Raw genomic sequence first — 20853 nt, forward strand, 5'->3', positions numbered from 1 at the left:
TGGGGTTAGTCAAAGGTTCAATACTGGTTTGTGACGAGTTATTTGATCTCAACTGGACAATGATAAAGGTGTTAAAATTGGCCTCAGAACACCTAAACCAAGGAAGGGTAAATCAGCCAGGGGTCCAGTTCCTGTTCATTATCCAGTCATTACTCATCTAAAGTGCACTTATGTGCATGCCATATAATGGCAGGATTCAGCTCGATAACAATGTCGGCATTGCCAAATAGCGTGTCAGCACTCACTGTCTCAACTGAGCATGAAGGATGGCTACTTGGGCAAAGAATCAGAGGACTGCAGATAACTATACAGTCACATCCCAGAAGAAAACTGGGAGGAAAAAAAAGAAGTAAAAGTGTAAAGATGGCCAGGACTGATTAGTTGTTTTGTGTGAGACTGCTCTTTATAACCAGAAGGAGCATGAGAAAACAGACATAAGGGATTAAGCGTAAAAGAGCAACACTCTCCTTTAAATAGCATTTCCAAGAATGCTACTGTAAATTACAATGTAGACTACCACCTCTGCTTCACATTGCAGACATTGCCAGGCATATGATGCCTCAAAGAGCTCAGACACCAATCTGGAAACCTAGGAAGGCAGATTGGAAATTACTGAGTCAGGCCATTTAAAAAAAGCTGAGCTTCATATTTGCTTTCAGGCAATGAGCATTGGAACAAATCCTGAGAAGTCAAATAAACTAGTCAGCAGATGACATGTGGCCCATTTTCCATAATTTTAGCTCCTTCATTATAACACGAGTAACAAATTAGTAACCAGCGTCACTGAGCACCACCTTGAAGGTGAGAGTTTAAAGGATCTTACTTAAATACTTACAGGTGCTTCTAAAACCTATCTTCATCTTAAAAATTGCAAAAAAAACGTTTTTTATTGTTGTTGTGAGAAATAGTAGAACCCAGGTTTCAGCAGCTATCCAAATGGGGGTTATGACCGTTGTATACACCAACAGGTAAATTCTATGTGAGGCTTTTAGTGTGGTGATTTCTTGTAAAAAGGCTATGAGTGAATGAATACTCCCCATCAACGGCACCACACTGACTCCTGGGCCTTGATAATAAGCAATTTAAGAACTTTAACACAGTGTAAGACAAGGTCAGTAAGTGGCTGACATGTTCACAATAATGAATTCTTGGAAAGTCCGGTTGACTCTTCTTAGCTTGCCTGTTCTGGTAAACCATTAAGACTTCATTAGAACATGTGGTGGTCCTGTAGGTGTGGTGTCCTCTTTAAGCTGCTCCAGGTCCTTACATCCTTAGCACCATGCTAGTTCCCATTTCCCAAGCTGTAACCACCCAATGTGTCATTTCTAAAACAGAGTTCACAATCATTTTGGAATTAGGCTGGCTCTGGAAATTACAATGGGCATATATTGTGTATCAGCACTTGTTCTCAGAAAATGTTTCAGACCAGGCCAGTATGTTCGAAGGATAGGCCAAGCCATTCAATCCAAGTACAAGCATCTTCTGGGTTTTGTCTAGAAATATTTTGATTGACAGCTCTTATTGCATTTAAAAAACATATATTTAAATTTTCTTTTCCCCAGTCAATTATTTTGAAAACTACTTTGCAATCTGTATTGATAAAATTTGATAGTCCATCTGAAGCCGCCAAAGGGAGAGAGATACACTAGAGAGGGATTCCATGGATGATCGGGAACAAACCTTACGTAAAAATCAAAATTATGAGATCTGTCTCCAATCCATTTTGCAGCGTAGATTAGCATAGCTACTGCAACTATTTATTTCCTATTTTTTGGTGAGTGATAGTTAATCCTGTACCTATAATTCCACATGCAACAATTCCTTTGTTCACATATCGATTTACTTTTAAGAAATTTGGGCAGTTTTTAACCTCGAAATGGCTCAGTTAAGCTCAGTGGACACATGATATAATGAGTAGTATGCATTCAGATTGTTGTGTAAATCAGAATTTATTCATTTCTTTTATTAATGAAATAGTTGCTTTAACCCTAATCAATTGAATAAAACTATAAAATCTGAAAGATATTGGGTTAACAACAATTTATATTAAAAGCATTCCTAATGCCTCAGAACCAGGGGCACACCAGCCATTAGGCAGTAGAAAATTGGCCCACAGTTTTAAACTATTTGATATTAAAACATAATCCTCGCCTATCATTGGGCTTATTATAGTTAATTTAAACAAAAGTTAATTCAAATATAAATTCCATGGATCTTATTCAAACAGAAAATTATATATTGTAAATAATTTCTGGAATGATCCTGCAGTTGGAAGGCATGAGGTGCAGATGTATGGTGGAAATTACAGAAGGGCTCTAAAAATTAAAAGTGTTCATGTTTTGCTCTCAGTACATGGCACCACCAGCATGTCATAGTCTGTAATTCACTCCTACTCAAAGGAATTTCACCATATCATCGCTATAAGCTCCCAACACTCTCCATTCATGAACTGCTTAACTTACAAAGAACTGATTGTTTCATTATCCTTGCAATACGCAAATACATATATAGCCTTTTCATCACCGACAAGGCACAAGTCAGGTGGAATACTCCCCACTTGACTGGATGAGTGAAGCTCCAACAACACTCAAGGATAACGCAACCTGTATGATTTGCACCTCATACAACACATTAAACATTCACTCCCTCCACCACTGGTGCACCTTGGCTGTAGTGTGTACCATCTACAAGATTCACTGCAGCAATTCTCCAAGACTCCTCTGACAACACCTCACAAACCTGCAATCTATACTGACCAGAAGGACAAGGGCAGCAGGTGCATGGGAAAACCACCACCTATAAGACCCTCTCAAAACCAACACCAACCTGACTTGTAAATAGATCACCATTCCATCGTTGCCACTCAAAATCCTGGAACTCCCTGCCTAAGCACTGTGGAAATAACTTCAGCACACAGAATACAGCAGTTCAAGAAAGTGGTTCACCATCTTCCTCTCAAGGGCAATTAGGGATGGGCAATAAATATTGGCTTTGCAAGTGACATTCACATCCCATGAATGAATTAAAAAAGGAATGCTGAGTGAACCTATTTTATCTGTTCAGAGTGAGAGGTCAGCAGTTAATTGGTGACAGAGATAAAATGGGGACAGTAATGGCAAGATTCATATTAAGTCCCAATTTTCATGTGGAGCCTATGTTGAGGCATAAATCAGTGTGTGCACCCAACCATTAGTGCACAGCACTATGTCTGTTTCTGAAGTCAGCCTCATTTACATAGGGCTAAATTTTATTAGTTCTATAGGGACAGGCTGGGTGAAGGGGGAAGGGCCATAAAATGGCAAGGGAAGGCAGGGGCAGAGTGTCCGTGGCCTACCAGATGCCATGGAATTTTGTCCACTGCGGGGAAGGTGGAGGATGGCCTCCCCACCCCCACCCGCCAGAGGCAAATGGAGGCCCTTAAGTGGCCAATTAACAACCACTTAATCGTCACTTCCCACCACCACTAGCATTTTACCAGCAGCTGGTGGTGCCCCCGACACATGGGGAGACTGCCCAGTAAAACTTGGCAGCCTCCCTGTGGGCTGGGGTGAGGGGGTTGGGGTGGTGTGGGGAGCCTCCTGATCAGGCCACCCCCATGGAAACACCTCCCTGCCATCACCAACATTCCAGCCTACCCTTTGCTATGGCCTGCCTGATTGGCCCCTGCGACCCCAACTCCATTTTCCTTGTGGGGAGCTCGGCGTCCATTTTTGACAGCTGCAGTAACAGCAGTGGCCACCACTCCCAGTGGCACTGCTGAGACTGAAGAACTGCCGGCCAATCTGGCAGATGGGCTCCTGTCTTTTAAAAGGGACGTGAGCCCCAGCACGGGCAGTTAATTGCCTGAGTGCTGAAAAATGCGGCCAGAATTCCCCAAAACAGCAGAGGAAGCTGTAATTGAACAAGCCAATATCTAAAATCTTCTCATACGGATCAGATACCCCTCTACCAATCCTAGGGATTATCCAAATTACTCTCAAATCCTCCCATGGATCCACATGTCAAACTGAGCACTATATTGTCAATTCAAGCAAGGGACATCTGTTAAATTACAAAACTGTCAGCGAATTGAAGCTGATCACAATCAACATTGTCAGAGGACAGAACTACTTGATGAAAGAAGATATCTTGAAGAAATATCCACTGCCGCAATTCACGCCTACTCAACCCTCACACTCAATGGAAAGATCAAGAAATAGAGACAAAAGTCAAAAACAGAGGATAAAGACGCATACAGACCGACTGATGCACACAAAAGATAACGAGATAAAAGGAGACAAAGTCCTGGTTCAGCAAGAGAAAATGTAGAAAATTAGCTCACCATTTGACCCAAGAGTATTTATGGTAGTTCAGAGAAAAGGCAACATGCTGATAGTGAAGAGAAGAAATTAGATTGTGAAGAGAAATGTAACCTCTTCAAAAGAGTCAATGCTAAAACAATTCCAGAATAGAGGGATGAAGACGACTTCGATGACGTGATGATTGCAACAACTCAAGAAGCTGCTCAGCCAAATCAAGCACAGCCAAGATTGATATTGCAAGATCCACAGAGAAGATCATCGAGACCTCACCAATCAGTTCAGTTCATGCATCGATGATGAAGGGAGCCAGGCGGGGAAGAAGTCTGGTATTGAGGGTGATGTGCCTGAAACCTCTCCCTCCAAGTTTTTAAACTTCAGTCCAACTGAGTTTTGTTCAATGTAACTGACTATATAAATGACTTAGATGAAGGGACCAAAGGTATGGTTGCTAAATTTGCTGCTTACACAAAGATAGGTAGGAAAGTAAGTTGTGAAAAGAACATAAGGAGGCTACAAAGGGATATAAATAGGTTAAGTGAGTGGGCAAAGACCTGGCAGGTGGAGTATAATGTGGGAAAATGTGAAATTGCCCATTTTGGCAGGAAGAATAAAAAAGAAGCATATTATCTAAATGGTGAGAGATTGCAGAGCTCTGAGATGCAGAGGGATCTGGGTGTCCTAGTGCATGAATTGCAAAAGGTTAGTATGCAGGTACAGCACGTAATTAGAAAAGCTAATAGAATGTTATCATTTATCACGAGGGGCAGTGAATACAAAAGTAGGGAGGTTATGCTTCAGCTATACAGGGCATTGATGAGACCGCATCTGGAGTACTGTGTACAGTATTGGTCTCCCTATTTAAGAAGGAGGCAGTACAGAGAAGGTTTACTAGACTAATACCTGGAATGGGTGGGCTATCTTACGAGGAAAGAGTGGACAGGCTATGCTTGTATCCATTGGAGTTTAGAAGAGTAAGAGGTGACTTGATTGAAACATATAAGATCCTGAGGGCTCTTGACAGGGTAGATGTGGAAAGGATGTTTCCCCTTGTGGGAGAATCTAGAACTAGGGGTCACTGTTTAAAAATAAGGGGTTGCCCATTTAAGACAGAGATAAGGAGAAATTTTTTCTCTCAAAGGGTCGTGAGTCTTTGGAATTCTCTTCCTCAGAGCGGGGGGGAAGCAGAATCTTTGAATATTTTTTAAGGCAGAGGTAGATAGATTCTTGATAAGCAAGTGGGTGAAAGTTATCGGGGGTAGGTGGAAATGTGGAGTAATTAGATCAGCCATGAACTTATTACATGGTGGAGCAGGCTCGAGGGGCCGAGTGGCCTACTCCTGCTCCTAATTCGTATGTTCGTATGTAACCTTGCATAATTAAGTCGCTAGAGGGTAATTGTTAATTTTTGAAGAAAAGGAGGAAACTTTAAATTTAAAAGGAAGTAATGTAATGCAGTGTAATGGTGGCTTTACCTTTAAGAAATTGTACCTTTAAGAGATCAGGCCACTAATACAACTGATAACATCATCATACATTTTTAAGGAGGGGATACCATTTTGAGAGACACACTGAAACCATGGCTTGCAAAGAGCACACACACAGCAGCGAGGAAAAGACCTGCATGTGAGATTATGCAATGTAAAAAAGTAAGACACGAAATAGTGTTTGTGTTGAATCCGAATATAAAGCCTGCAGTTATCATTAAATGAAGACTTAGGAGCACAGCACAACAGTACACTTCTCTAGCATCCTTATGCGTTAGATTTATTTCGATTTAGATTTAGTTATACAACACTGAAACAGGCCCTTCGGCCCACCAAGTCTGTGCCGACCATTAACCACCCATTTATACTAATCCTACACTAATCCCATATTCCTACCACATCCTCACCTGTCCCTATATTCCCCTACCACCTACCTATACTAGGGGCAATTTATAATGGCCAATTAACCTGTCAACCTGCAAGTCTTTTGGCTGTGGGAGGAAACCGGAGCACCAGGAGGAAACCCACGCAGACACAGGGAGAACTTGCAAACTCCACACAGGCAGTACCCAGAATTGAACCCGGGTCGCTGGAGCTGTGAGGCTGCGGTGCTAACCACTGCGCCACTGTGCCGCCCCTTCCCTGACATATCCTTCCATCGATAGTCGGTGCATTATACCTGTTTCTGTACTCACATCTGTCATGGGATATACACAAACTCATCAATATCACTGTATTTGCTTCCAATGATTTCAAATTATTACCTTTTGGGCTATATTTGTGAGAAAAAAATCACATATAACAAAAGGGAAAGAAGCCAAAGAAAAGAGGTCCCCTAACCAATGCCTCCTGTCCTCCTTTGAGAATGGTACCATTGAGATCAAAGGAAGAGAGACCATAAATATCAGAAACCCAGGCACAGCTCAGTAACACCAATTCTTGAACGGAAGGAAAATTCCATGTCATTCATTCATTAGAAATCTATTGTGTGACTCTTTGCCTTCTCTAAATCTCTCACAAGAACAGTCAGGAACCAAAAATCCAGAGTTCGTTTGAGCGTCACAGCATAACTATCCCAAGGGTTTGGGACAGTGGGCTTGAAAAGAGAGTAGTAGCTGATGCAGAGTTTAACTGTGGGTAGCAGTAGGTTGTGATGATAGGAGAGGAGCAGGAGCCTGCTGTCTGGAGGGTCAGCATGCAATCCTCTTTAGCTGACAAAGACAGGAATCCAGACCTCCAGAGATGTGCTTTTAAAAGATGGATGATTTTGAAGCATGAAGGATTATTACAGTCACTGGAGATAGTGCCAAGCCTAAAGCAGCTGACAGCTAGTGTGAAGGAGTCCACTATCCATATCTACTTTGTGTTGATGTACGGTATCAGAACACAGCAGTCCACTATGGAGCAATTTCAGGGACATCTGCGATGGGGCTGAGGCCCTACAGACAAACTTTGCACCTTTAATGAATACTCCTACTACTTTCATGGAGGCTCTAAAGCTCCAATGTGAAAGAGATTCTCTTCTTCCTGTACATGCTTTCTAACCACTTGTTCACTGGAGCTTTAACAATCTCATTGCTGCCATTGGGTCTTCTGCCACACAGATCAGGGTAATGCTGTGCTCAGGATCAGACACATACATGGAATATGCATGAATGAAGCTGCTGTCAGGATTACAACACCTCAAGACCCTCCAGCAAATGATGATTTCACAAATGTGAGAAAATGGACAAGGCCTGCTGTTACAGAACCGGTTAAGCTTGCTACTGGACCCATCTGAGGCCTCTGCTCAGAGGCCAGAGCCATCTCAATTTCCAGAGTCTCACATGGATACACAGCAGCATGCCATTTCACGTATTCCCAGGAATGCACATAAATGAAGCACAAGATTAGGTTCCAGAACACGTCACATGCTGCCATAACAATGTAGATAACAACAGTAGTAAGGTACAGAACCCTCATGCGGGGTTATATAAAAGCTTATTGCACCTAAAATAAAAGCAAAATAAAGCAAAAAGTGGATGCTGGAAATCTGAAATAAAAACAAGAAATGCTGGAAATACTCAGCAGGTCTGGCAGCATCTGTGGAGAGAGAAACAGAGTTAACGTTTCGGGTCAGTGACCCTTCTTCGGAACAGTTCCAAAGAAGGGTCACTGACCCGAAACGTTAACTCTGCTTCTCTCTCTCCACAGATGCTGCCAGACTTGCTGAGTATTTCCAGCATTTCTTGTTTTTATTACACCTAAGTTGCATTGTATCCAGAGAATTTTCTGGTTATAGATTTGGATACTACATCAACAGGTGACAGGAAGGGTACCTTTATTGTTCAATTTAAAGTGAGTGCAAAGTAGGTGAAGATAAATTACTTGAGGCCATTTTGAAGATATAAAATGAATGGTTCGTGCAGTTGTTGAAACATTTGGCATGTTAAACCCATTGTCTCCACACACCATGACCCATTCAGTTTCCTGAAGAAAGTTTCTGAAAACTTTTTATATGCCATCTAAAATCAAGTACATCCAATACTTTCCTTGGCATGATATTTTCAATGCCACATGTAACTCAAGAATCACCATTTAACCACTTTGTATTATCCTTCTAATCTTTATCCAATCCCTAATCAGACATTCACTGCTTGGAGAAAAGATACCTCTGAATTTCTAGTCCTCCTTGAAAATTGTTAATTTTATACTTATGACCTCCATCACGGTGCTGAGTTAAATGTCTACATGAAACTATCTATTCCTGTCAGCATTCCCATCAGTAAATGGCGGCATTTATGAACATGGATCATGTTGCCTCCAAATCTTCTTTTACCCTCAAAAGGAAAAGAATTCAATTTGCCGGCTTCTCTTCATAATTCAGGGTACTAAATGTCAGTATCATCCTAGGTCACTCTTGTCCAAACCTTCACCAACACATCAATGTCCTTTTGAAAGTAGGTTCCACAAAATTCAACACAACATTCAAGATGTAGGTTCACTAAAACTCTACACAGAGTTACAATAACATAACTTCACAATGATTGCTGATGATTCCCTGAAAATCCCCAAATACACCCAAATATATTTTTCTTTTACAGCTTTGCTAATGGAATCTCTCATTCATGCACAGGCTTCGTGCTTGTTGTTTTAATATGCATTCCACTTATGCATATTAAAATCAATTTCCCACTCTTCAACCCAACCACCAAGACCCCTCTGAATACTATTAATTGCTCTTATATTCATCACTTGACCACAGAATGTAGAGTCAATAGCAACTTTTATAATATTTCAAGTAACTGGAATTTGCCAACAATCTTCAATAGCAAAGTTTGATTTGAAGATTAATTTCCCATTGTGGCACTTGCTAATTCTTCATTTCTATAACACACCTTGCTTCAAAGACTTAAGTGACCTTTAACTCTGCACGTAAATCTGACAAAGCTAAAATATATCTTTTTTTCTAGCAACAAGAAGAATCCAGTCTTCTTTCACCTCCACTCTTTGATACTTTCATTATACTCAATTGACTTTGCATAAATTCTGCTCCTCAATGCTGTTCATTTATTTGTATTTTTTAAAAACATTGCAGTTTGGTTTTACATCTAACTCTCAATTTTTCTACTTTCTTTATTATCCATTCTTTTGACTTCTATTTTGGTATCTTCAACTTTCCAGCTTTTTCATGCACCTGTTTAAATTACAATTGTGCTGCTACTATCGATCCATATCCCTAACTCATTGCAACACAGTAGGATAGATACACCATCTCACTGTAACACTGATCTACCCCTCATCTCTCACTGTAACACTTTCTGATATAACCCACATCCCTCACTGTAAAACTGCTGGATGTATCCTAAATCCCTTACTGTAACACTGTCTCATATTTCTCACGTTGATCTCTGTAATATTAGAATCATAGGAACCTACAGCTTAGAAGGAGGCTCTTCGGACCATCATGCCTGTACTGGCTCTTTGAAAGATATGCTGCACATCTTTCAATGTAACAGTCTGATCTATTCACATCTCCTAATATAACATTTCTCATATACTCCACATTCCTCACTATAACACTGATGTACCTCACTCCACTCACCATGGCACTTTCTGATATATCCCAATCCAACGATCCCTTGATAGTTCTTTGGAGTGTGTGGGTGATTTATTTAAGTATGCAACCCTTTTAAAGTTTTTCGCACGGCCGCACACGTGTGGTAACCTAAAGAGGCCAACTTGCGCACAGCCAACGTGGGGACTTTCAGGTTGCTGCTCATCCACATGGCCATGCAACTTACAGGGAGCATAGCCCCCGTCCCTCAATAAAATAATCTCTGATGTAGTTTAACCACAAACCTTTCAGACTTTGATCTTTCATCAGAACTGGCAAAGGTTAGAAGTGTAATAAGTTTTGAGCAAGTGAAACGTTGGGGTTTGGGTGGGGGAAGAAGAGCGAAAGGGAAGGTCTGTGATAGGGCAGGAGAGATTAAATGAAAAAGATGTCATGGAACAATAGGCAAAGGGAATAATAATAGCTGTAGTAAAAGACAAAGCAATTGTCCAGAGAGAAAGTGTTAATGGCAGAATAAATGAACAACTCTGTCTGAAAGCAAAACCATGAAAAGCAGGTTTAAAGACTTTTTTTTTACCATGTGCCAATCAAAATGGCAGTCATGATCTGAAGTTGTTGAACTCGATATTGAGACCAGAAGGCTGTACAGTGCCTAAATGGAAGATGAGGTGCTGTTCCTTGAGCTTGCACTGAGCTTCACTGGAACACTGCAGCAGGCCAAGAACCGAAATGTGGGTGTGACAGAGGACAGTGAATTAAAATGGCAAGCAACTGGAAGCTCAGGGTCATGCTTGCAAACTGAGCAGAGGTGTTCTGCAAAGTGGTCACCCAATCTCCATTTGGTCTCCCCAGTGTAGAGGAGACTGCATTTTGAGTAGTGAATACAGTATACTAAATTGAAAGAAGTACAAGCAATCACTGCTTCACCTGGAAGGAGTGTTTGGGGCCTTGGATGGTGAGGAGAGAGGAGGTAAAAGGGTAGGTATTACATCTCCTGCGATTGCATGGGAAGGTGTTCTGGGAATGGAGGAGTGGACCAGGGTGTCACAGATGGAATAGTCCCTTCAGAATGCTGACAGGGGAGAGGAGGGGAAGATGTTTTTGGTGGTGGCATCACGCTGGAGGAGGCAGAAATAGTGGAGGATGATCCTTTGGAGGTGAAGGCTGGTGGTTTGGAAAGCGAGGGCAAGGGGAACGCTGTCACAGTTCTGGGAGGGAGGAGAAGGGGTGAGAACAGAAGTATGTGAAATGGGTTGGACACGGTCAACCACAGTGCCTGGAATCCTCAGTTGAGGAAAAAGGATGACATATCAGAAGCGCTGTTATGGAAGGTTGCATCATCAGAACAGATGCGATAGAGATGGAGAAAGTGGGAAAATGGGATGGAGTTCTTACAGGAGGCAAGGTGTGAGGAAGTGTAATTGGGATAGCTGTGGGAGTTGGCAGGCTTATAATGAATATTAGTGGACAGCTGATCCTCAGAAATAGAGACAGAGAAGTCGAGGAAGGAAAGGGAAGTGTCAGAGATAGACCATGTAAAGTGAGAGAAGGGTAGAAATTTGAATTGAAGTTGATGAAGTTTTGCAGCTCGGGGTGAGAGCAGGAAACGGTACCGATACAGTGATCAATGAACCGGAAAAAGATTTGGGGGAGGGGGCCTGTGGAGGGCTGGAACAAGGAATGTTTAAAATACCCCACAAACAGACAGGCATAACTAGGACCCATGCGGGTACCCATAGCAACACCTTTTATTTGAAGGAAGTGAGTGGAGTTGAAGGAGAAGTAGTTCAATGTGAGAACAAGTTTAGCCAGGTGGAGGAGGGTGGTGGTGGATGGGGACTGGTTGGGTCTCTGTTCAAGGAAGAAATGGAGAGCCCTCAGACCATCTGGTGGGGGATGGAGGTATAGAGAGATTGGACGTTCATAGTGAAGATGAGGCAGTTAGTGTGATGTCTCTCTGGACTTTAGTGGCATCTGACTGAGTTTAGTATAAGATGTGAGGCTTAGACTGAGACAGCATGATGAGACAAAAGCAGCAGGCTATTGAACATAATAGAGTCTTCTTTATTTTGTTTTACTTTAACTTTCCCTTTGCTATCATGTGTGTTCGACAACTACCCCAAGTGAACACAGTGCAATTGCAATTTCAAAACATTATCTCAAAATATTACAACTAGGGCCAGGAAACTGGAAATTGTCGAAGTGGTGTAGGGCGTCAGAAGAGTCACGGATGTAGGTGGAAAGAGACATCCTTTTACATCCTCTCTTCCCACTATCCACGGCCCCAAATACTCCTTCCAGAGAAAGCAGCAATTTACTTGTACCTCTTTCAATTTAGTATACTTTATCCACTGCTTACAATACAGTCTCCTCTACATTGGGGAGATCAAACGCAGATTGGCTTTGCAGAACACCTCTGCTCACTCCGCAAGGATTACCCTGAGCTTTCGGTTGCTTGCCATTTTAATTCATCACCCCGTTCACACACCCACATTTCTGTCCTTGGCCTGCTGCAGTGTTCCAATGAAGCTCAATGCGAGTTCGAGGAACACCACTTCATCTTCCGATTAGGCACTCTACAGCCTTCTGGACTCAACATTGAGTTCAACAATTTCAGACCATGAGTGCCATTTGCTTAAGCTTGTTTTTCATGTTTTTGCTTTTGGGCAGAGCTGTTCATTATTCTGTCATTATAAATCTCTCTGCACAAATGCTTTTTACCACGGCTGTTACTAATCCTTTTGCTTATTGTTCCAGGACATCTTTGTCATTTAATCACTCCTGCCCACTGCCCTATCATAGACCATCCCTTTTGTTCTTCTTCGCTCCCCCCCCCCCCACCCCACCCCTGCTCTCATTTGCTCAAGGCCTACTACATTTCTAACCTTAGCCAGTTCTGATGAAAGGTCACAGATCTGAAACATTAACTCTGTTTTCTCTCCACAGATGCTGCAAGACCTGTGTGTATTTCCATCACTTTTTGATTTTATACCTCACAACCATCTGTGTGAAACTCTGTCATCTGGCCCTCAACCAGTATTGTCTCAGCTATCTCACTACCCCCAGCACATCACTCTGACATGGCTCATCTGCCTCATTAGGTTGCCTCTATCGTAGACGGCTCTATCACTGATTAGGAAACCGAACAGCATGGAATCATTTCTTCTTTCACTCAGCCAAAGCTATTGTCTTAAATGGTGAGAGTAGCTTTTTGAGGTTCATATACTATTCTGTGATAATCAATGGGGAGCTCATTGCTGCACGCAGCCTGTGCTAAACTTGCTTAGTTGCAGTCATTGGTACTCATTGAAAAAATAGGAGAAAATATATATAAATGCATTATATACAGATTGATTCTTTTCTTACTTCACTGGCCTTCAAGACTCCAAACAATGGGAAGAGGAAGGCAGGTACCATTGCAGCTGCACCAAGTGGAACGGCCTCAGAGACCCAATACACTGCGGTAACTATCAAGACGTATGCACATTGAGCCTCTGGCTGAAAGACAGAAACAGAAAAATTACTCAATGGGCTAGAATATCCCTTAGAATGAAGACAGAAACAGTGCACTGAGAAAATATGTACACCATCAAAGCACAATGTGCCTGGGCAACAAATATAACACCAAACCATCTGGACAGTGTACCTGCGCAACAAACATATAACCAAATCAAAAGCTAAATGCTGCGGATGCTGGAAATCACAAATAAAAACAGAAAACACTAGAAATACTCAGCAGTTCAGGCAGCATCTGTGGAGAAAGAAACAGAGTTAACTTTTCAAGTTAATGACTGCGTCAGAATTCAGGCGCAGGGAAAGGTAGAAGGGAAGGAAAGAACAAAAGGGTAAGTCTGTGATAGGGTGGAAGGCGGAAAAGGTTAAGCAACAAAAGGGATGATGGTGCAAGGTAAAAGGAGATGGTTATGTAACTAGTAAAGAAACAAAAGATGGGTTTAGAGGAGCTGCAAATAGAAAACAGCAGAACCATTACCAGTACTTGCTGTGCAAATAAATTGAACCAGTGGTTATAACCTGTATAACCAAAACATTTGGACAGTGTGTGCAGACAATCAAACATAAAACCAAAATATCTGGACTATGTGTCCGGACAATCAAAACATCTGGACAATGTGTCCGGACAATCAAAACATCTGGACAGTGTGTGCCGACAATCAAACATAAGACCAAAACATCTGGACTATGTGTCTGGATAATCAAAACACATGGATAATGTGTCTGGGCAATCAAAATATCTGGATGGCTTGTCCAGACAATCAAACATAAAACCAAAACATCTGGACAGCACCCGGCAACAAACTTATAACCAAAGCAACTGCACTGGGTGTTCAGGCAACCAAACTCACAATCACAGCATTAGCATTGAATGCCCAGCAACTGTAGCATAATGAGCTTCTGGAACCATCTTAATGAATTTATTAAGATAGTGGGCTCTTTGAACTGCACAACTGAATTCTGGGAGTATCTGAAGGGTAAATATTGGAATTCTGGGAAGGTCAGCTCCCATAAGGAAACTGGAGGTGGGTATTCAGACCAACAAATGGCTAACTTGGAAAGCACTGGAACCACAGGCATTTTAAAACTTAGCCAGCCTAAGATGCTGAAGGATGGATAAAATTGTTTGTAGCCACAATTCTCCGATCAACAGGAAAAGCTTTTGAGCAAATATCAAAGTCAAATCATTTGGTGATTTTAAATACCTTGCTTAGATCACCCTTTAACATTCTAAACTCAGTTGAATACTACCCAAGTTTATGCAACCTGTCCTCATAATTTAAACCTTTAAAGCCTGATATCATTCTGGTGAATCTATGCTGTATCCACTCTAAGGCCAATACATTCTTCCTTAGTGTGGTGCCCCAAACTGAACACAGATGTGGTCTGACTAGTGTTCTGTACAACTGAAGCATAACTTTGTTCCCATTGTATTCCAACCCTCTTGAGATAAAGGTTAACATTCCATTAGCCTTATTGATTACTATTTGTACCTGTGCACTAGCTTTTATTGATTGATGTACCTGTGCACCCAAATCCCTTTGGTCCTCCACAGTTTCTAGACTGTCACCATTAAAAAATAAATTTCAAATCATCATTCTTGGATCCAAAGTGGATGACCTCACACTCCCCACATTAAACTTAATCAGCCATCGTTTTGCTCACTCACTTAATCAGTCTATGTCCCTTTATAACTTCCTGATCTGATCTACATAGTTTACTAGGCCTCCTAACTGAATGTCATCTGCCAATCTGGATATACATCTCTCTATTCCATCATCCAAGTCAATAATATATGTGGTGAAAGGCTGAGGCCCCAGTATAGATATCACTTGTTACATTCCACCAATCAAAGAATTTTCCCTTAATCTCTATCTCCTACTTCACACCCATTATTATTGCATGTCACAAGGTTACCTGTGCTTTCAATTTTACTAATAATCTCTTGTGCAGAATCTTATCAAATGCTTTCTGAAAGTCCATACAGACAACATCCACCATGTTGGTGATGTCCTCAAAATTTCAACTAGATTAATCAGACATGGCCTTCTCTTTACAAAACCATGCTGGCTCTTTTTGATCAGTTTGTACATTTCCAAGTGTTCACTCATGCTGTCTCTGATGATAGATTCTTAACTTCCCCAGACTGATGTTAATCTAACTGGTCTGTAGTTTCCTGATTTCTTCCTCCATCCCTTCTTAAATAATGGAGTGACATTTGCAAAGGCACAATTCCTGATTATCGAGCACTTTGGAAAATCATAACTAACACAGCTGCAATTTCCTCACCTATTTAGAAACCATCAGATCCTGGAGCCTAATTTATTTTAAGTCCCATTATTTTCTCCATTACCATTTTTAATTTATCTTAAATCCAATAAGTTCATCCCCTTGACTTATTTTTAGATTCCCTTGTACCACTGATATTTTGTCCTCTTCCTCTATAGTGAAAATGGATACAAAGTACTCACTTAACAAGTCTGCCATTTCCTTATTGTCAATTCTAGTATCCCCTGCATTTATCTTTAATGGTCCCACATTCCCCTTACCACTGTCATCTTTCTTTTAATATATTTGTAGTATGGATATCCCTTGCAAGTTATTTTTCTTTATTTTTGCACCTTTTATTACCCTCCTAGTATCCATTTGTTGTTTTTTTTACATCTCTCCCAATCTGCAGGATTTCTACATTTCTTTGCATTTGTGCAAGCCTTTTGTTTTAGCTTGATATCATGGACCATGCTTGCTTAACCACACCAGTGGAGTTTTTGCTTTTAGGTGTGTGTACGAGTTTTATATTGTGCCAATATTTCTTTCAATACTTCTCACTCTTTGTAGGTTTATGCATTAACAGCTCAGCCCAGTTTACCGCGGTCGATTTATTTCTTGTTCCTAGGAAGTTTGCTTTATTAAATTTAAAACTTTGGTTTTGTCTCTCCCTTCTCCATCTCAAACCTAATATCAAATTCAATAATATTATGGGCACAATTTGCAACATGCTCTCTTACCATCAAATTGTCAACTTATTCTGGTTTGATTATCAGAAAATCATGCATGTCAAAGCACACATCTGTAGTCACAATCAGCAGAACAGCAGGACAGTATCAAACAGCAGAATTCAGTCAGACAGGTAGAGCAGTACAACAGTGCAACTGTAGAGCAGAGTTAATCCAGGTCAGAAAGGCAAAGAATAAAACAGGATTTTCCTGTGGCAGCTCCCATGCAGGCTGGATCACCTGACTGCAGCGAATATCAAATAGGCAAGTCGGAGTGCACAGCCATTGAGGAACCTGTGGACACTAGTACATGGACCCTGCTGGGCAAACACAGAGGACACTATTACAGAGACCCTACTGAGAAATCTTCATTATACACCCACACTTAACATTCCCCTAAGGACCCTATTACAGAGCCCAGCTGAGCATTACCCAAAAGCTTAAGTACAGAGTGCTTATTCACCCAATGACTATCACACAATCTTGCTGAACATTGACTCAGGACACATTGCAGTCAATGGAAAGATAAATCGGGCGGAGTACATAACAGGTGATCGATCTGCTAACTTCTGTTTTACAACGTTGAATTTCACCTGCAAGTTGCTTACTCAGAGTGCCACCAAATCATGTCCATTCGTTCCATCATTTTCAACTTTTCTCTTTATGTTAATGTATGATTGATTATAGTTGTGATTATACTTGGAGTAAGTACAGTGCCTTTAGTAGCACCTTAATGAGGGGGGATGGTGGTGAGGGGAGGTGGAATGTGGGCTTCCTAATCTGTGGAAAAGGTTAAAGCTCTGTGATCCTTGTTTACTGTGGTGGAAGGATGGTATTTTCAGACAGCCAATACCTATAAACAAGTCTATTCCAGGACTTACCATGTTTACTTGAATACAAGTCACAGCTACTTGACTCATTAAATACATACAAGATACTTAATGACAAACAGCTGTATGTTCCTTGCTGTCAGATATCAAACCACCAAAAAGCTGGTAATCTAAGTCAGAATAGCACTAAAATTCAGATTGTACAGGACTATCCATGTTTGTGTCAATGATTTCTGCTTCAATTTTTGGTTTACTCTGTATTCTATGTCATTTCTGGCAAACTTTAGTTATAGATCACTCAAAAGAGAACAGGGAGATCATGGATTCGCCGATGGCTAAATGGTTATATGTACCACATATTCTGGCACTGAAGCATACAGAGCAGGAATGTCCCAGGCTTGGCCACTGGCCAATGCTGTCATCAAGTGATCTCATCTAATGCAGCACTAGAAGTCACCGCAATTGTCCTCAGTTACCCTGGCCTGAGGAAGAGAAAATAATCAGCCATTCCTCCCGCTCCTGATTATGTCTGAAAAGTGTTCATCTCTAGATGCCAAGCAAATAAAGACTAGAGCTCAGCTCTAATGTCCTCCCCCACTGTTAAACTGCCTGTATCCTCCCCCCTTCCCCAACCAGCAGCATTCAATTTACACACAGCAAGATCCCACAAATAACAATGAGATAAATGATCAGGTCATCTATTTTGGTGATGTTGGTTGAGGGATAAATGTTGGCCCATGACATCAGGGAGAATTCACCTGCTCCTCTTCCAATATTGCTATGGGACTTTTTAAGTCTATCTGAAAGGACTGACAGGGCCTCGGTTTAACATCTCAACTGTAAAATGGTCTCATCCGAAGGACTTGGAATATTTTCAACATCAGATCCCACACACCTGATTGATTATAGAGTAATTCTAAGGGCGATGCACAGTCTTGTGATTTACCTCCTCTTTTATCCTGCACTGTGGGCATTAACACTTCACCATGATTACTCAATTTTAAAAAACAGACAGCTTCCTCAGTATATGCTTTTGGTTTAATATCTGAATAAGAACACTAGACTGTCTTTGCCCTATTTCTTCAGATTATTGGCTATAATTTGCTGTGGCAAGGTATCTAATAGCATCTGCTGTTAGTTGGACCTACCGTTGCATATCTAGGTTTTTAAATTTTTTGTGTGGTAGGTTGTTAAAAGTGTGAGCTGATAACGTTGTAGTGAGAGAAACAGAGGGGGTAATTTTAATCCCTCAAAACAGGTGATTTCACTACAGGTGGAATATTAAAATGTAAAAATCTCAAACTCAAACCCGTGCATCATACCTGCTCATTTCCAGTTTTAAATGGAGGCGGGATGAGGGTGGCCAACTAACCTGCTCCCAGGAGGTGGGTTGCTCATTTATATATTTTGAGGCAGCTGCATGCCTCAGATTCTATCTCTTTTCCAACTTAAATGCTGACTGAGGAAACCCGGCTGTTAAAGGGAGGCGAGAACTGTTGCGTGGAAGAGGTAATTGTTTTTCCAGCACTGCTTGTGGGTCAGGACAACGGCCCACCAAGCAAACCTGTTCCCAATCTTTGTGATCAGACGCACTCCCCCATCCACATGATAGGATCCCTCCCCGATCACCAAACCCCCATGCGTGATCACCACTCCTATACTCCAATATCTCTCCACCCCACAGTCATTATCCCCTGACCCTCTATACTACTCTGTACCCACTCAGAGATCTCTAAGCTGAACAGCAGGAACTTATCTGCTCTTGGGCTGAGACCTCTTCTGGAGCTTTCCCTACCCAGCAGCCTATCAATCTGGTTGGCTTCTGGGGTGGGGTACCTGTAAAAAAAAAAGAGAGCTTTCTAGCCAGAGCTTCACCAACCACCACATGCCCCCACTGCCCCCTCCCATCCTCCGGCTTGGAAATCCCATCCCAGTAAATAGGGAGGCCAGAATAGACTGTGTATCTCCTGAACCAATCAGATTGAAGGATTGTGAAATTAACTGTGCAAGGACTGAGAAGGAAGTGTAAATTAAAGTGGGTGAATTCAATGGAACATCAGTTAGGGAAAGAGAAAAAAAAGGAGGGAAAGAAAGACTGGATTAAGAGAAAAAATTAAAATAAAAAAATTAAAAATTGGTATTTTTTAAATCTCCAACAAGAATTAAAACCTGAAAGAGTGAGACTCCACACTTGTAAAAGTTAATTTTAATGTAAGGAAGGTTGCCTAACAGTAATTAGCACTAATTACATTGTTAAAGGGGTACTTAGGTTGAAATGGACAAGACTTAACTTTCTGTGGTAGATTTAAGTTGTATCTACTGTGCAAATACAGAAGACTCATGACATTCCATGCATTTCAAAGGTGAGCCAGATATTGAGGTGCTATTTACATGAAGCTCACTGTGGAGTGGCACAGCTCAAAGAGTGCCTATACATCTGCCCTCGCCTGAAGTTGCTTTACCATTTTCACATAATTAACATTGAGCACCATTAGTACCTTCTTCTTCTTCTTTGGCCTCCTTACCTCGAGAGACAATGGGTAAGCACCTGGAGCTGGTCAGTGGTTTGTGAAGCAGCACCTGGAGTGGCTATAAAGGCCAATTCTAGAGTGACAGACGCTTCCATAGGTGCAGCAGATAAAATTGGTTGTCGGGGCTGTTACACAGTTGGCTCTCCCCTTGCGCCTCTGTCTTTTTTCCTGCCAACTGCTAAGTCTCTTCGACTCGCCACGCTTTAGCCCCGCCTTTATGGTTGCCCGCCAGCTCTGGCCATCGCTGGCAACTGACTCCCACGACTTGTGATCAGTGTCACAGGACTTCATGTCGCGTTTGCAGACGTCTTTAAAGCAGAGCCATGGACGGCCAGTGGGTCTGGTACCAGTGACGAGCTCGCTGTACAACGTGTCTTTGGGGATCCTGCCATCTTCCATGCGGCTCACATGGCCAAGCCATCTCAGGCGCCGCTGGCTTAGTAGGGTGTATATGCTGGGGATGTTGGCCGTCTCGAGGACTTCTGTGTTGGAGATACGGTCCTGCCACCTGATGCCAAGGATTCTCCGGAGGCAGCGAAGATGGAATGAATTGAGACGTCGCTCTTGGCTGACGTACGTTGTCCAGGCCTCGCTGCCGTAGAGCAAGGTACTGAGGACACAGGCTTGATACACTTGGACTTTTGTGTTCTGTGTCAGTGCGCCATTTTCCCACACTCTCTTGGCCAGTCTGGACATAGCAGCGGAAGCCTTTCCCATGCGCTTGTTTAATTCTGCATCAAGAGACAGGTTACTGGTGATAGTTGAGCCTAGGTCGGTGAACTCTTGAACCACTTCCAGAGTGTGGTTGCCGATATTGATGGATGGGGCATTTCTGACGTCCTGTCCCATGATGTTCGTTTTCCTGAGGCTGATGGTTAGGCCAAATTCGTTGCAGGCAGCCGCAACCCTGTCGATGAGTCTCTGCAGACACTCTTCAGTGTGAGATGTTAATGCAGCATCGTCAGCAAAGAGGAGTTCCCTGATGAGGACTTTCCGTACTTTGGTCTTCGCTTTTAGACGGGCAAGGTTGAACAACCTGCCACCTGATCTTGTGTGGAGGAAAATTCCTTCTTCTGAGGACTTGAATGCATGTGAGAGCAGCAGGGAGAAGAAGATCCCAAACAGTGTAGGTGCGAGAGCA

General features: G+C 42.0%; 1 protein-coding gene across 2 annotated transcripts in view; it reads right to left on the reverse strand.

The window, feature by feature from the left end:
• Positions 1–20853, reverse strand: part of LOC137379600 (solute carrier family 13 member 4-like) — a 136673-nt gene that overhangs the window by 93636 nt on the left and 22184 nt on the right. The window contains exon 2 of one of the 2 annotated variants that reach the window (XM_068050664.1): positions 13209–13340. The exons of the other annotated variant lie outside the window; for it this stretch is intronic. Coding sequence (XP_067906765.1) covers positions 13209–13340 — 132 coding nt within the window. The remainder of the gene's footprint in view (positions 1–13208; positions 13341–20853) is intronic. 2 annotated transcript variants of the gene reach the window in all.

This window comes from Heterodontus francisci, chromosome 18 (assembly GCF_036365525.1).
Source record: "Heterodontus francisci isolate sHetFra1 chromosome 18, sHetFra1.hap1, whole genome shotgun sequence".
Taxonomy (NCBI): Eukaryota; Metazoa; Chordata; class Chondrichthyes; order Heterodontiformes; family Heterodontidae; genus Heterodontus; species Heterodontus francisci.